Genomic DNA, 17377 nt, shown 5'->3' with positions numbered 1-17377 from the left:
AATGTCTCAAGGTTACTAAAGATATATAACTTTTCCGAATATAAAGGAAGAAATAAATAGAGTTTTTGTCACATAAAAAAGTAAATGAAGGTTGCAAAAATTAAAATGGAATGAAGGAGATCATTTGTTACTTGGCGCCTCTAGTGGTGTGTGTTATAGATAAGTAAGTAAGTAATAGTTATTTGTAAAGCGCATTTCTAGACCAGGGTCACAAAGCGCTTGAACAATCAAACGCAATACACAGTAAATGCATTATAAAGATAAGGTAAGGTAAGGTAAGGTAAAACTTTATTGATCCCTCAGGAGGTCTCCTTCGGGAAATTGTTTAATGAATTGTTTATTGAAGATAATGACAGTAACAGTTTTTTGTTTTTTTTAAAGATTGAAGCAAGAAAAGCATACATTGTCCCTGCAAATGAAAGATTTGCACTCACACCAGATTTAAACTCCACATGATGAAAAACAGCAACATACAAAATTATATTAAAATAATTATAATAATTATAGACACATTTACATGTTTTTGCTTTCTTATACTCTGAATCAAAGACTAAGGAGCTGGTCTTGGACTTTTGGAGGTCCAGGAGAGACCCACGTCCAGTGTCCACCAGGAGGTGGAGAGAAAAATCAACACAACAGACAAGGTTATATTGTTATAATGATTTGTGGTGTACGAAAGAGTAAAGGCCCCCTCAAATATGTTCTTTAAATGCTGTGACGAGATTTAAATCGAGATATAATGTGGTAAATTTGAGAGATTCAAGTCATCGTAATACATTTTTATTAAGAGATTATATGATGAAAATCGTGTAAACTAGTAGGAACTTGCTGTGTCACTTTATGGTGTGGTCTGACGTCAGCTTTATAATGTTGATGCCAGACAAAGGGGTTTAAAGATAGCTCTGTTTCTTTTGTTTAATTTTAGTAAATTGGAGCGGAATCTAGTAATACTGGTTTTTCAACTTCATCACTTAACATAAATTCATAACATACAGTACATCTCTGTTGATGAGTCACATGTATATTTACAGGTATCTGGAAAACGAAAGCTAAGGTCGCTATAAAAGAGGTAAGAGTTAGGTTAGGGTTAGTGTTAGTAAGTAAGTAAGTAAGTAATAGAAACTGACTCAGTAGTGGACACTGGACAAACGATGGGACTGCGTGAGTATTTCAGAGACGCCTTTATGAGAAATAGTACTTTATAATAACGGAATGTTCATTTATTTTTCATCAGTTACAGTACTATTTCTATGTGCAGTTGGAGCAGGTTAGAAACTTTTCACTTTGTCAATAGTTTCTAGCAGGTGATTTTTCTGTTGTGTGATGTGTGTGTGATCTTGTCCAACAACTAGGCACTGCTTATTGTTCCAGCGCTGACACTGGTCCAGAAACTGACATTCACAGTAGTGAACAAACGAAGGGACTGTGTGAGTATTTCAGAGACGCCTTTATGAGAAATAGTACTTTATAATAACGGAATGTTTATTTATTTTTCATCAGTTACAGTACTATTTCTATGTGCAGTTGGAGCAGGTTAGAAACTTTTCACTTGGTCAATAGTTTCTAGCAGGTGATTTTTCTGTTGTGTGATGTGTGTGTGATCTTGTACGACCATAAGCGAGTGTCGTCGCCGCACCGGTAGTTCTCGGTGCGATCGGATTCACGTCCGCGGGCATCGCTGCGAGTTCTTTAGCCGCCGGCATGTCTGCTGCTGCCACAGCCAACGGAGGAGTGGCCGCGGTGAGCATTGTGGCGGCTCTGGAGTCAGCAGGTAGAATCCCCCATTTCCTAACTAAAATACGCCCTCTAGTGTCTAGAATAATAATGCTGTGTATTCCGCAGGCACGGCCGGGATTCCAGCAGCTGCTTCTGCAGCTGTGGCTGCAGTTGGTGGAGCTGCTGCAGCAGCGATCAGCTCCATCGTTCCATCTATGGAACAACTGACTCCATGAAGAAGATTGAAAATAAATCTCTGTGTGTTCCTGGTTTCTATTTGCCTCGTGACCATGACGTCATGTTTACAAATACGGCCGTGTAATATTGCAAATGATGTCATGGAAGTCCCTAAATAAAAAAATACATGTTGTTGTCACTCTTTTTTTTTTTTTTTTAATTTAATGCGAGATTAAAGTTGAAATATACTAGGAAACGATCGATTCACTTGGTGCCCTCTAGTGGCTAAATCCAGCATCCTTTTTTCAATGACATTATTACAAGTAAGTAAGTAAGTAAAGGTTATTTCTAGAGCGCCTTTCTAGACCAGGGTCACACAGCGCTTGAACAATCACTATCAATACAAGGTTAAAAGTATCATATTATTCAGTACATGTCTGTTTATGAGTCAGTATAAAAGAGGAGTCTGCAGCAGCAGCAGCACTGCTTATTGTTCCAGCGCTGACACTGGTCTGGAAACTGACCTTCACAGTAGTGAACAAACGATAGGACTGCGTGAGTATTTCAGAGACGCCTTAATGAGAAAGTGCATTTTATAATAACGGTATGTGATTTTATTTTTTATCATCAGTTACAGGACTAGTTCTGGGCGCAGTTGGAGCAGGTTAAAAATCAGGGAGTTGTGAAGATGACAAAGAGACGAGACGTCTCATCAGATCGCCGATTGAAGCGACTTTTCTGCGGCGTTACTTTTTTTCTCATTCCATTTACAAGGCGTGACAAACAAGGCGTTGACGCCCTTGTCGATAAAAACAAGTGAACGAACAAAACAAAAGTTTTCTCCGACAGCTGCTTTCTAATGAAACAAAACCTAAAGCTGAATTAAAGTTGTTCTATTTGACTGCAATAGGCTGCGAATTGTCCAGGTGTTCACCTGCCTCTTACCCTAAGTAAATGGGACGTCTTTTTCATCAGTTAACTTCACCAATTAATTACATGTCTGACCCTCGTTTTAAACGTCTCAAGGTTACTAAAGATATATAACTTTTCCGAATATAAAGGAAGAAATAAATAGAGTTTTTGTCACATAAAAAGGGAAATGAAGGTTGCAAAAATTAAAATGGAATGGAGATCATTTGTTACTTGGCGCCTCTAGTGGTGGTCTTGGACTTTTCGAGGATCAGGAGAGACCCACGTCCAGTGTCCACCAGGATGTGGAGAGAAAAATCAACACAACAAACAAGGTTATATTGTTATTATGATTTGTGGTGTACGAAGGCGTAAAGGGCCCCTCAAATATGTTCTTTAAATGCTGTGACGAGATTTAAATCGAGATATAATGTGGTAAATTTGAGAGATTTAAGTCATCGTAATACATTTTTATTAAGAGATTATATGATGAAAATCGTGTAAATGAGTAGGAACTTCCTGTGTCTCTTTATGGTGTGGTCTGACGTCAGCTTTATAATGTTGATGTCAGACAAATAGTTTTAAAGATAGCTCTGTTTCTTTAGTTTCATTTTAGTAGAACTGGTGCGGAATCTAGTAATACTGTTTTTTCAACTTCATCACTTAACAAAAATTCATAACATACAGTACATCTCTGTTAAAGAGTCGCATGTCTATTTATATGTATCTGGAAAACGAAAGCTAAGGTCGCTATAAAAGAGGTAAGAGTTAGGTTAGGGTTAGGGCTAGTCTGGAAACTGACTCAGTAGTGGACACTGGACAAACGATGGGACTGCGTGAGTATTTCAGAGACGCCTTTATGAGAAATAGTACTAAAACGGATAAAACCGGAGTCCGTTTCCGTCGCTCCAACACGACCGTCACCTCCGGGTCTTTATACTTTGCTTTATGGAGAAAAAAGGATCAATTCAGAGTGTAAGGTCGTTTATTCACCGCTTCAAAACAAACAAACATAGAAACTTTTACGATCGATCGGACTCGCTCTTTGCCGGCAGCTGTACAGGTCAATAGCTCCGGGAAAGACGGTCTTGGGTTATGGGTCGTCTCTACATTTAAGGGAAAGTTTCCTGTCCAGGGGGTCGCCTATTCCGGGGCAGTGGTTCTTTTATGTTAACTCCTGTTTCGAGTCACCTGGAGAGTAACTCCTTCCTTGCCTGTTGTGTGGGCAAGTTCCTTTGTCTTCCAGCCCCCCTCTTTTGGGTGTGTTCCGTGTTGCCCTTTTGTTTCACGTCCACAGGTGTGAACAGAGCAGACAGACAGTCCTTCATTAAATCGCTGAATAATCTCTAGTCTGTTTCAAGCTACCCTTGACACAGTGTATATCAGTATGAAAGTGAAATGTTGGTTGTGAATGTGTATTTAAACGTTTAAGCTCTTAGATGAGGCTAATATTTTATACTCTATATTTTGATCATCTTTTTAGCATTAATTTAACTTATGGCGTATACGTATAGTGTAGAATAATTTCCAATCTAACAACTCCCCCTGTTGACGTGGCCTTTACAGGTCACGTCATAAACAAAAAGGTCCAATTTTCTAAGTAAATGGTTGTTCCGCAGCAATATTTTATCATTACTTTATTATTATATTATCTAATATTATCATTTTCCCAATAACATATTATTATCATGTACCTGCACACGCTATATGTATAACCGAAAATATAATCATCTGTCTGTTATGTTAAAACATTTTAAAACGGTGACACAAGGTTTGGCCTTATTTAGAGGTGGTCTTTCATCATTCTTTCATGTTTCTCATTAGGCCAGTCCATCAGCATTATCGTTGTCATCATCATAATTTGCTGTTGGTCCGATTGTTCCTCTTTGGTTGTTGGTATGATTGTTCTTCACCAGTCAGTCCGACTCTTCTTCCTCGTAGTCTAGCTGGTCTTCTTCGTCCATGATCCGATTCCAGGCGTGTAGAGGAAAAAAACGATCCCAGAAATCAGTCTTCTTCAATCTTCTCCGAGTCCATCTTCTTGAACCTACACACAAACAACCTTCATTCAGGAGTAGCTCTGACCAAAAAAAGTTTTTTATTAATGTAATAGAATTGGGTAATTTCCCCATGTACTTATCCGCTTGTTTCTTCTGATGGGGAATGTGGTTGATGCTTCTGAGTGCGTTTACTCATCCAGGTCAGAAAATCCTGCGTCCACTGATTTTGACCCTGGTTGGAGAGAGTAATATACACGTCCGCTGCCCTCTGCCTGTTATCTGGCAGTATGAGTCGACCACAATACATGTTCTTTTACCCCATTTGTTTTGTTGTTCGTGTTTATTTTGTATTTTTATTATTTCCATATTGGTTCTTTACATTTTTTATATATATTTTTTTATTTCTACTTTTAATATATATTTTATTTCTTCTTTAGTTTATTTTAAATCTAGATCAGTTTTAGTTTTAATCTAAATGAGCTAATTTTTATTGTTAGTGTAGTTTAAGTTTTTAGGTTCATTCTTAGTTTTTGTTTGCTTATTTTTTCATTTTTCTTTTCTTTTTCACTTTGATTTACCCGGGGCGTCCTCCATTTAGGACATAAAACCAGGAATCCCCAAATTAGGAACATCAGTTTCATCAATACTGTTCACTGTTCATCCATTGCTCATTCCATTCATTCCATTTATACATCCATTTCCCCTCGAGGACACATAACATCTTTTTATGTTACCTGTCCTTTGGGTTACTGTTGTCTTATCATCTCAAAAATCACCTTGATCCAACTCCCCCTGTTTAACTACGCCGTCTCTGCTGTAGTCCTTCTTGTGGAACCTGTGAGAGTCTTAAGATGTTATTTTACCAGGTTTTCTTTAAATGATGGTGTCACTGTTCTGCACTGGTGTTGGTGCCACCCCCTGCTGTGTCACATTCCAGGTATCTCCACCTGAATGCTTATTTAAATCTGGATCATCCATGACCTGTTGTTGGTCATTTTAAGGCTTCCTTTGTCTCCTTCAACTGTAAAAGGAGAACTAGACATATCCGTTAAATACAAGAAAAACATACAACTTTTCTTTCTGCAAAATTGAAACTGGGGTGTTATGTTGTCTGACCTCACCTGTGCTGAACTTTGGAAATCATTCCATTACCATTGAATTAAAACCTACATCTATTTTATATGAAACCTTTCAAGTCATTTTTCAAATGAATGTCACCACTATTTATTTATGTTGCGAAGACTTCCCTGTCAGAACCATGTCTTCTAAATGAGATTGTAAATCATTGTACAGTAAGGATGCAAAAGTAACCATTTTCACTTTCATTGATAAATTAAACTTCTGGAATTAACAAATTCCTGATAAAAATCATCTCATGAGCTTTGTAATGCAATGTTTTTTCAAAGCCAACTAGAATCCTCTGTGCATCACCGTCTTGCCCAAAAAAACATCTTTCCTTTTGACCAATTGTTTTTATCATTAATTACATTAGAGACCTTTCTTAACTGACCATTTCAGCAACTGATTCACACCTCCACTTCTACAACCTGATTCACACCTTCATTACTACTCAAAATTCTTCTCCTTACCTACATCTTACAACTGGACACAGGAGTCACTTTCTCCATGAGCCTGACATCATCTTCCCCACTGCAACACGGCTCATGTCGCATTGTTTACAACCTGTGGAATGTCAGCAGGGGTCTGTGTCCTTTGTTTTAACTGTCCTCACAACACAACTCGCTCCAGCCTCTGTGTAGCTGATTTAAAACATCTCCTTTCCTGTAATTACACAACTTAACACATTCAGTTAGAAATAGCCTTAAAAAATGGAATTATTTTGTCTTGTTGCTACTGTATCATTTTTAGCTATTCTTTTATGCTACCATTAGTTTGATGAGGGCTGAGGATTCATATCAGGTAGGGGGGTGAAAGCAGATTTATGCATTATTGTATTTTACGCTGTTAAATAATGCTGAAGATAGAAAGGACATTCATTACTCCAGTGATCTGGTTGCCCAAATGAATAACAACAGTCGTCGTGTGGTGTGAAATACTGTGGGGCTGCAGTAATTGGTGGCCGTTGTACCATTTGTTTTTCTTTCTGTCTTTCCTTGACCTGTTGACGAAGCTCAGAGAGTTTTGTTTTATTCAATTGTCTCATGTCATTTTTGTCACATTCTTCTTGTTCTTTCAATTCTTTGTTAAACATCTTAACATAATGGCTTAAATATTCTTCCCATTCTATTATAGATTTTTTATCCAATCCTACTACAGCCTCTAAACGGTTTCTTACAGAAGTTGGGCATCCCTTTACAATTGCCCCCCTGAAGAGTGCAAGGTGACTGTCAGTTAGTGGACCACCCAGTTGTTCCTCCCACTTAGTCCTATAACGTGTTACATATTCACTACCACTTTCTTCATTTTTGTACATGCATGACGTTAGTTCATTCACATCCACCTTTGTAGGGAACGCCTCCCTCATGGCCAGCCATATATGTCTTGAATGATGAGAGAATGGTGTTTGATGAGGCTCGCATTCTGTTCCTGCTTCTTCTTCTATTTTTGACACTTTATCAGCACCCACACATGCTGTAACACTTTGTCTCCAATCTCCAATAGCCAATACAATTCCTGTCATATTGTTGCAAAAAACATTAATCCACGGACCTGCTCCTCTTTCCAACGGAGGAAGTTTTTCTTTCAGACATTGTACATCCATCATACTTGCTGAGACATAATCAGTATAATCCCTCCTTCTTCCACTTTTCACCACTAAAGGAAATTGTCCAGAAAGGCTTGTTCCCAATCCATCTGATCTTTCTTTTAGTTTCCCTTTCTCACCTTTTCTAGTTTTTACTGTATGTTTAGAAGGTTTCAATGGCGTGCCTGGGTCAAGTTTATACTTACAATATTTGTCTAGTTCTTCATCCTCGCTGCTGCTTTCTTCCTCGCTGTACTTTTTCTTTTTCAATTTATCTGCTTTGTCCTTTGCTTTTTTACGGAACTTTTCTATGGTTTCTAGTGCACTTGTCAGGGCTGCACTCACATCTTCATCTTCTTTATTTTGTCCTTGTCTAATTGCCATTTCAACTGATCTGCTAAGTGTTTTTTCTGCTGTGTCTAACAGATCTCTTGTGAGATTTTCTTGCCTGTGTGTTATTTTTGCTACATTATCCATAATCTCTTTTAAATTCATCATTTTATCTATTTCATTACCATCTTGATCCATCATCAGCTGCCCTCCTGTAACATCGAAAACTGGAGCCTGGGTGTTCACTTTTTCTTTCATTACCATTTTTTGCAATCTATCAGACAACATTTGTGAGTTTACATTTTGGTTTCCACCTTCTAGGTAAGGTGGTGGTGAATCAGTTTTTTCAGTTACATTATTTTCATCAACAACTTCCTTTTTAACAGCTTTCACTGGTGCCATCACTTCAGTATTTAACTTTATCATTTTTACCATTTCCATAATCACAAAAAATCTGTCTCTATCGGTTTTAGTTTTTTCTAACAGAGCCAGTCTGTATTTTTCACTAAACAACATGCTTGTTTTTCTCCTCCTAATGACTTCAAGTTCAAGATTAATACTTTTCACATTTTCACCAAGAATATCTTCTTCAGGCATAGGCATGCCCCAATCAGGCAGATTTCCAACCTTCCTTTGCTCTTTAGCCCATTTATACCAGTTTTTCACAACATTTTTCCAATCCAACGGAGCAATTTTTTCCACATAAGAACTTACAGAGCGAAACAATACAGCACCACATGATCCTATTCCACGAGACTGCCATTTTAACCGCAGTTCAGATAACTCCATTTCTTCTTTTTATTTATTTTGTTTTTCCTTATTTTTAATTAATTTTTATTTTATTTATTTTTACACCAATTGTTCGTCTCCCTCTCTATATGAGAACTGTCACGCTTGAATACCTATATTATAATCCCAAACTTTATTATGACATGACAATCAAACAAAGTTATTTTTACCCTTATTATTTTTTTTAAAAACTCATAGTACTTACAAGAAAAAACTATTTTTTAAACCAATAGAAACTGAAGAATTTCTTTCCACAAAACTTGAAAAAACCCCTGAGTTATCTATTATAACCTCAGGTTCTGCGAGTTGGTGCGAAGCCCTCCAACGGCTTCGCTATGGGTTTACCCCGAGGCACCGCCTCGTCTCTGAGAAAGCTTAATGAACTCGCCACCCAGCAGGGGGCAGTACCTTCCTATAAAGGCGGGCAGCACCCGCCGCACTTTCTCCAACTGAAAACTCAGCGAGAAGGGCGGCCGCTGGGCGACGAGGTTGGAGGGCTTCGCACCAACTCGCAGAACCTGAGGTTATAATAGATAACTCAGGGGTTCTGCTTCATTGGTGCTCCGCCCTCCAACGGCTTCGCTATGGGTTTACCCAAAAGGCGAAGCCTGACGGGATAAATGTACCCCCAGCTGGACGCCGCTCCTGGAGCAGCATCACTAGGGCCCCGCCGGCCCAGGGTCCAATCCCACTTGAGCCGTGGGCCCTGAGGGGGGCACAACAGCGCTCAAGACAGTATGAGCTACTGATCCCGCCGTTACGTCGAGGAGATAGGCCTTAGCGAAGGTAGACGTGGACGCCCAAGAGGCAGCAGAGCAGATATCCTCTGCTGCCACACCCCGCAAAGAGCCACTGAGGCTGCCACGCCACGGGTGGAATGTGCCCTCAGACCGCTAGGAGCAGATCCACCCGCTGCTCGGTAGGCACGGATAATGGCCGATCTCACCCAATGAGAGAACCTCTGGGGGGAGAGAGCCTCTCCCCGCCGGCATCTACCGTGGCAGACAAAAAGGGCATCAGAGCGCCTAAACTCGGCCACCCGCCGCAAGTAACAGGCCAACGCCCTCACTGGACACAACAGGTGGAGACGCTCCTGACCCGGGTCCGAGTGAGGCGGCGGGTGAAAGGCCCGCAGCGTGAAGGTCGTCGCCCGGAACAAGGAACTCAGAATCTTCGGGCGGAACGCTGGGTTAGGACGCAAAGACACCGAAGACTCCTCGACGCCAAAGGAAAGACACTCAGGGCTAATGGAGAGGGCACAAAGCTCACTTGCTCTCTTCGTGGTTGTTAGTGCCAGAAGGAGCGATACCTTGAAAGACAAGATATCCAATGGGACTTGGTCAAGAGGCTCGAAGGTCGGCCCTGTGAGAGAGTCCAGTACCAACTGGAGATCCCACTGAGGGCTGGAAGGCCTTGCAGGAGGTCGAAGCCTGCAGGCACCCCGCAGGAAACGCGCCACCAAAGGGTGGGCGCGAACCGAAGCACCCTCAAAACCGACATGCCTCGTCGCTATGGCTGATGCGAACACTCTCAGTGTCGCCACAGTCCGCCCGTTATCCAGCAAATGTTGCAGGAAAGACAGGATAGCGGAGACCAAACAAGAGCTGGGGTCCAAGGACCTGTCTGAACACCAGCGGGAGAATATCCCCCACTTTGAGGCATAAAGCCTACGTGTTGATGGGGCCCGGGCGTTCTCCAGCGTGTGGAGAACGTCCGGGTCCAGGGTCCCGATCAGCTCGTCCCGTGCAGGAGCCACACCTTGAGAGGCCGGCCCAGCACCGGGGGCGCTGTCAGTGTCCCCCCCGCCTGACACAGGGCAGCGGGGCCCCAAGGGATGGCCCACGGGGCCCCGACCGCCATGCGCACCAGCTCTGGGAACCAGAGCGCCCCCGGGGAGTCTGGTGCTACTAGAATTAACCTCAGCCCCCCCCGCCTCGTCCTCCGAATCAGGGGGAGAAGGAGCCGCGGAGGAGGGAAGGCGAACAGCAGACCGACCGGCCACCTCGAATGGGCTAAAGCGTCCACGCCTAGTGGGGGGCGGTCCGAAGCCCTGAGGGAGAACCAAAGAGGGCATTTGAAGTTCTCCTTGCTGGCGAAGAGGTCTGCAACCGGGTGACCGAATCGAGACCAGATCTCGCTTGCCACTGCCTCGGACAGACCCCATTCGTCCTGGACGGCCCCCCTCGACAGTCTGTCCGCTACTGCATTCAGCTCGCCGGGACGTGCTGGGCTCTGAGCGAAAGCAGGTGACAGTCCGCCCACAGCCAATCTTCCTTGCCACACACAGAAGGGCTGGGGATCTGACTCCACCTTGGCGATTTACGTACGCCACGGCGGTGGAGCTGTCTGAAAATACTAGGACGTTGGACTGTGACAGTTGGGGAGAGAGGTGAAGCAGGACATTGTGAATTGCCTTCAGCTCTAGCCAGTTTATGTGTCTGAGCACCGGACTGCTCCAGACCCCACTGGCATAGGCCTGACCCGAGGTGCCTCCCCAACCTGTCAGGGAAGCGTCTGTGAACACTTGAGTGTAACGAAGGACGCAACCCAATGGAACTCTCCGCCTGAGGTTGGCGTGAGAGTTCCAGAACTGGATGTCCTGCAAAACCCGAGCGGGAAGGCGCACTTTCCGACCTCTTTCCCGCTTGAGGTCTAGCTTGAGACGACCAAACCATCTCTGAAGCTCCCTCATGTGCAGCAAGCCCAGCCGAACAACCGTGTGGGCTGCCGCCATGAGCCCCAGGAGGGACATAACAGTGCCTGCTGTTGTCACGTGACACCGAGCTTCCAGCAACTGTGTTGTCAGTCGGAGAATGGGCTGGATACGCACGTCCGGGAGGCGCGCGTATCCTTCCTCCGAGTTCAACAGTACCCTCAGGTAAACTAACTGTTGAGCTGGAGTCAGAGCGCTCTTGCTGAGGTTCACTGTGAACCCCAGGGTGGCAATATGGCTCAACACCTTCTGTGTGTGAGCGTAACTTTCTGCCTCTGACCTGGCAAGGATCAACCAGTCGTCCAGATAGGTCAAGATCCTTACCCCACTCACTCTCAAAGGCTCCACTGCCGCTTCCACACACTTGGTGAAGGTCCTGGGTGCCAGAGAGTAGCCGAACGGAAGTCGAGTGTACTGAAACACCCGACCCTCGAGGGCGAAACGCAAGTACTTTCGATGTCTCTTGACTATCGGTATGTGAAAGTACGCGTCGGTCAGGTCGATAGATGTCATCCAATCTCCTGGACATACACCTGAAAGCAGTTTCTTGACCGTCAACATGCGAAACGGGCGGGTAGCTATGAACTTGTTCAAATAGCTGAGGTCCAGAATGGGCCTCCAACCCCCGGTCTTCTTCGCCAGGAGGAAGTACCGGGAGTAAAACCCTGACATCATCTCGGCTGCAGGGACCAGTTCTACGACCTCCTTCTGCAGCAGAGTAGACACCTCGTTTCTCAGACAGGATAGTTTCTCCTGCTCCACCATACGCGTCCAGAGAATCCCTGAAAAACGCGGGGGTTGACGGGCAAACTGTAGCGCATAGCCCCGCCTGATTACTCCCCCCAGCCAAGTGGGTCCTAGAAGTAAAACCAGGCGACTCCAAGCCGAATAATGTTCTGTCAGAACCGCAGCCCTGGCGAACCTTGGGTAGTCCTCCGGCCCGCCCCCCATGGACGGGCCGTAGACGAAAGGGCATCACACAAGCCGCGTCTCTATCTCTTGAATCCACAGAGCATGTACTCGAGTTGGATTCACTAGAACCCCCACTCTCATACATAAAAGCCGGCTCTGTGGGAGAAGCGCGCAAGTGCGCGTGAGACACCTCAGATGCGCGTCGTGCGTGTTTCCTTCCCCCCCCGGAAGTCTTCCCAACTCCCTGAGCACTTCTTAGTGTCACCGGAGCTGACAAAACCCGCGATGTGGAGGAAAGCGCTGGAGAATTAACCCGGAGCTGAAGTGAGTTAGGTCGCGCGCGCGTCGGCACCGCATCACTCACCCGGTCCCGTACATTCTCCAGCCCCGTTGGCGGTCCCGATCTGTTCGTCACTCGTGAGATCCGACCGCCACGCACCTCTCCAGTTGATCGACCAGACGGGACGGAAGTTCCTCGCCCTCGCCTGGTCTCAGAACGGCGAAAAAACTCGCGCGTAAAAACACCAGGTTGCGTCAGTTCCATGGCGCTTCTCCGCCGCCAACGTGACGTCCTCCACGGTGCCAGTGTTTGTAGACAGCGCTGTGGGGAAAGGAACAACCTCCGGTTAACATAGACATGTCCGGACAAGTTCCACTCACCTCATCAGCTGTCACGCTCTGTCGGGCACGAGCGCTGGTCGACGCGGAAGTAAACACAGCTGATTCAGCCGGTCTCGCGGACCTCTGCTCGTCTGTAAACAAAACACATGTGGTTGAGTCTGCCCCTCATTCGTGTGGACAGACTCCGTTATTGCAGTCTCGGTATGACCCGGACGAAGGGGTTTAAAACCTCCTTCGGACTGTGTTATGAGAGGAAAATCACGCCGTCTATGACCGGCGGAGCATGTTAGCTTAGCATTAGCGGCGAAAGTTTCTAATGACGCCTGTGAATACGTCACACTCACAGGCGGAAACACATGCACGCTACCAACCTCTCTCTCAGAACGAACCACAGAAAACGTCATACGTTCTCTTGTTTTATTCCCGACACATTCCCTTGAATGAATAGGGTGGAGGAGCCCTCGGCCGTCGACTCTGCTGCGGCTGCTGGCTCCCCGGCTCGCGCTGCGGATCTTGGCGACGCTCACTCGTCGCACGCCGCCGCTGTTGCCGATGTTGTTGGTGCTGCTGGGGTGGCTGGTCTCTGGTGACGCTTCCCCCCAGCACCAGATGATGATGCCGACGAACGGGATCTCCGTCTCCGCGTATCCCCGTCGCGCATCGTCATCACGCCAAACGTGACGTCATCCATGACGTTTCTCCGCCAAACGTGACGTCATCCATGGCGCCGGGATTTTCTTGACAACGCTCATCGGCGGTCAAACCCCGTCAGCGCATGTCAACACGGAAGTAAACACAGCTGATCAAGCCGGTCTCGTGGACATTTGCTTATCAGGCCGACGAACGGGATCTTCTCCGCGTATCCTCGTCGCGCCTCGTCATCACGCCCATGCAGGTGATGGCGGAGCTGCGCCGCCTCCTGCCGGGCCATTCCTCTCAATGGTGCGTCCGTTCCATGGCGTTTCTCCGCCGAACGTGACGTCATCCATGACGTTTCTCCGCCAACGTGACGTCATCCATGACGTTTCTCCGCCAAACGTGACGTCATCCATGGCGCCGGGATTTTTTTGACAACGCTCATCGGCGGTCAAACCCCGTCAGCGCATGTCAACACGGAAGTGAAGTAAACACAGCTGATCAAGCCGGTCTCGTGGACATTTGCTTATCTGGAAACAAAGCACATGGTTGAGTCTGCCCTTCATTCGTGTGGACAGACTCCGTTATTACAGTCTCGGTATGACCCGGACGAAGGGGTTTAAAACCTCCTCCGAACTGTGTTCTGAGAGGAAACTCTCGCCGTCTATGAACGGCGGAGCATGTTAGCTTAGCATTAGCGGCGAAAGTCTCTAATGACGCCTGTGAATACGTCACACTCACAGGCGGAGCCACATGCACACTAATACCTCTCAAGTGAACCCGTCGAGTGCACTGCAGGAGGGCCATGAGACCTGCAAGAGATACTCACCTGATCGCTCTCGCATACCCCATGGTCGACTCCATGCAGCGAGCCAGTCGTCCTCCTAGTCGACATCTGTTCATGACCGATGGACGACTCAGCTCGACTCATCAGGGCCCAACACGTTGGAACGTGAGCTTGTCGAGTGCAGCGCACAGGACTGCCGTGTTGTTATTTTAAACAACACGGCAGTCCTGTGTTGATCATAATCATGATCTGAGGCGGCGTGGGTCGACAAGCCTCGAACGCTTCCCAACACTGTCAAAAGCCGTGGGAAGCGCTCGGAAGGCCACATAATCATCCCGTGTGATTTGGGCCTCTAGGCAAAACGAAGCAGACATGTGTGTCTCCTCTTCAGGGAGTCTTCGTGCACACATGGTTCACTTCAATATTCATTCGCCATCATTACATTCCACTGTCAGGAGCTTTCTCGCTGAGTTGAAAAAGGAGAAAGTGCGGCGGGTGCTGCCCGCCTTTATAGGAAGGTACTGCCCCCTGCTGGGTGGCGAGTTCATTAAGCTTTCTCAGAGACGAGGCGGTGCCTCGGGGTAAACCCATAGCGAAGCCGTTGGAGGGCGGAGCACCAATGAAGCAGAACACGTATTAGCATTAACGTCGCATTTAGTCAAGAAAGTCGTTTTTTTTTTTTATCACAATATAGGTACTCACTATGCAACCAACGTAACATAAGAAACAACAAAAGTATTTCAACCCTTGTCAAAAAACTTGCGGCATCAATCCTCGCAAGAAAATGCTTTTTAAAACAAGAAACACGCTTGAATACTTATATTATAATGACCAAAAATCTATTAAAAAACTTCACAAGCAAAAAACGCTTTTTTCAACCAATAGAAGTCCACTGCAGTTGACCGTAAAACTACTTTTATAAATAACTCCAAGTAAGCCGTTTTTTCCCCTCTTTTAAAAATAAACTCACAGCATAAAACTTACAAGAAAAAAAACTCTTTTTTAACCAATAGAAATTCAAGAAAGCTTATCTATAAATTTCTTCCCACAAAACTTAAAAAAAACACACATTAGCGTTAACGTTGTATTTAATCAAGAAAGTGTTTTTATTTTTTATCATAATATAAGTACTCACTAGACAGCGTAACCATACCCAGAAACTCGATTATTTAACCAAGAAAAGCCTTTTTTTTAAAACATTCCGTTCGTACTCTCGGGGGTTAAGCCTCTCTAAAAGGGTGAATTAAATGCCTTTAAAACGTGCTAATAGAGATATATTTGTCCCTCGACAGAATCCCCGGCCAATTTTGTTCTGTCTGTGATTACTTTATGTGCCGAGAATCGTAACGGAAAACCAAAACCAAAACAACAAGTTATATGTTCGTTTGCTTTACAAGCGGAATCAACGCACAACCCATCCACTCATACGGCTTCGGACGAAACTAAATGCAGAAATCAAATAAAAGGCTTTCTGCTTACCTTATCTTTGTCCCGTTCGTCCGGCTGAGAAAAAACTTCAGTCAGTCGCCATTCCTCTTTCCAAGAATCTCCAAAACAAATCCGGGTCATGGCACCATTTAAAACGGATAAAACCGGAGTCCGTTTCCGTCGCTCCAACACGACGTCACCTCCGGGTCTTAATACTTTGCTTTATGGAGAAAAAAGGATCAATTCAGAGTGTACGGTTGTTTATTCACCGCTTCAAAACAAACAAACATAGAAACATTTACGATCGATCGGACTCGCTCTTTGCCGGCAGCTGTACAGGTCAATAGCTCCGGGAAAGACGGTCTTGGGTTATGGGTCGTCTCTACATTTAAGGGAAAGTTTCCTGTCCAGGGGGTCGCCTATTCCGGGGCAGTGGTTCTTTTATGTTAACTCCTGTTTCGAGTCACCTGGAGAGTAACTTCCTTCCTTGCCTGTTGTGTGGGCAAGTTCCTTTGTCTTCCAGCCCCCCTCTTTTGGGTGTGTTCCGTGTTGCCCTTTTGTTTCACGTCCACAGGTGTGAACAGAGCAGACAGACAGTCCTTCATTAAATCGCTGAATAATCTCTAGTCTGTTTCAAGCTACCCTTGACACAGTGTATATCAGTATGAAAGTGAAATGTTGGTTGTGAATGTGTATTTAAACGTTTAAGCTCTTAGATGAGGCTAGTATTTTATACTCTACTCTATATTTTGATCATCTTTTTAGCATTAATTTAACTTAAGGCGTATACGTATAGTGTAGAATAATTTCCAATCTAACAGTACTTTATAATAACGAAATGTTTATTTATTTTTCATCAGTTACAGGAATAATTCTAGGCGCAGTTGGAGCAGGTTAGAAACTTTTTACTTTGTCAATAGTTTCTAGTAGGTGATTTTTCTGTTGTGTGATCTTGTCCGTCCAGGAACGAGTGTCGTCGCCGCACCGTTGGTTCTCGGTGCGATCGGATTCACGTCCGTGGGCATCGCTGCGGGTTCATATGCCGCCAGCATGATGTCTACTGCTGCCATAGCCAACGGAGGAGGAGTGGCCGCGGGGGGAGTGGTGGCGGTTCTGCAGGCAGCAGGTAGAATCCCCCATTTCCTAACTAAAATACGCCCTCTAGTGTCTAAAATAATAATGCCGTGTTTTCTGCAGGCATGGCCGGGATTCCAGCAGCTGCTTCTGCAGCTGTGGGTGCAGTTGGTGGAGCTGGTGCAGCTGCGATCGCCCTGATCGTGTGAAACCATTGAAAAGCGCCATCTATGGAACAACTGACTCCATGCAGAAGATACATCACTGTGTGTTCCTGGTTTGTATTTGCCTCGTGAACATGGAAGTCCCTAAATAAAAAAAAATAAAAAAATACATGTTGTTGTCGTCACTCTTATTTTTTTTTTTATTTAAAGCGAGAATAAAGTTGACATATATTAGGAAACGATCGACTCACATTGCGCCCTCTAGTGGCTAGATCCAGCATCCTCTTTTCAATAACATTATTACAAGTAAGTAAGTAATTAAAGGTTATTTCTAGAGCACCTTTCTAGACCAGGGTCACACAGCGCTTGAACAATCACTATCAATACAAGGTTAAAAGTATCATATTATTTATTACA

The 17377-nt window shown here is 44.8% G+C and overlaps 1 protein-coding gene and 1 long non-coding RNA gene across 2 annotated transcripts; one reads left to right on the top strand and one right to left on the bottom strand.

The window, feature by feature from the left end:
- Positions 1–1136: 1136 nt before the first annotated feature.
- Positions 1137–17129, top strand: LOC148060650 (interferon alpha-inducible protein 27-like protein 1). Its single transcript, XM_087780488.1, has 4 exons — positions 1137–1161; positions 16583–16615; positions 16687–16848; positions 16920–17129. The coding sequence occupies exons 1-4, from the start codon at positions 1152–1154 to the stop codon at positions 17003–17005; spliced, it is 291 nt and encodes a 96-aa protein (XP_087636614.1). The 5' UTR covers positions 1137–1151; the 3' UTR covers positions 17006–17129.
- On the bottom strand, positions 3776–16448 carry LOC148060651 (uncharacterized). The gene is made up of 3 exons (XR_015709318.1): positions 16025–16448; positions 14928–15942; positions 3776–8897 (listed from the first exon to the last, which is right to left on the bottom strand). It is a non-coding gene; the product is annotated as an uncharacterized LOC148060651 (long non-coding RNA).
- Positions 17130–17377: the final 248 nt, after the last annotated feature.

The sequence above is a fragment of the Callionymus lyra genome, chromosome 18 (assembly GCF_982586985.1).
Source record: "Callionymus lyra chromosome 18, fCalLyr1.hap1.1, whole genome shotgun sequence".
NCBI classification, from domain to species: Eukaryota; Metazoa; Chordata; class Actinopteri; order Syngnathiformes; family Callionymidae; genus Callionymus; species Callionymus lyra.
The sequence above is the reverse complement of the archived record's forward strand: the minus strand, read 5'-3'. Positions and strand labels throughout refer to the sequence as shown.

Excerpts from the sequence above, each read along its gene's own strand:
- LOC148060650 (XM_087780488.1), top strand. Across the intron at positions 16,616-16,686 it reads TCTAGGCGCAGTTGGAGCAG|GAACGAGTGTCGTCGCCGCA; the intron begins GTTAGAAACTTT and ends TTGTCCGTCCAG. Across the intron at positions 16,849-16,919 it reads GGCGGTTCTGCAGGCAGCAG|GCATGGCCGGGATTCCAGCA; the intron begins GTAGAATCCCCC and ends TGTTTTCTGCAG.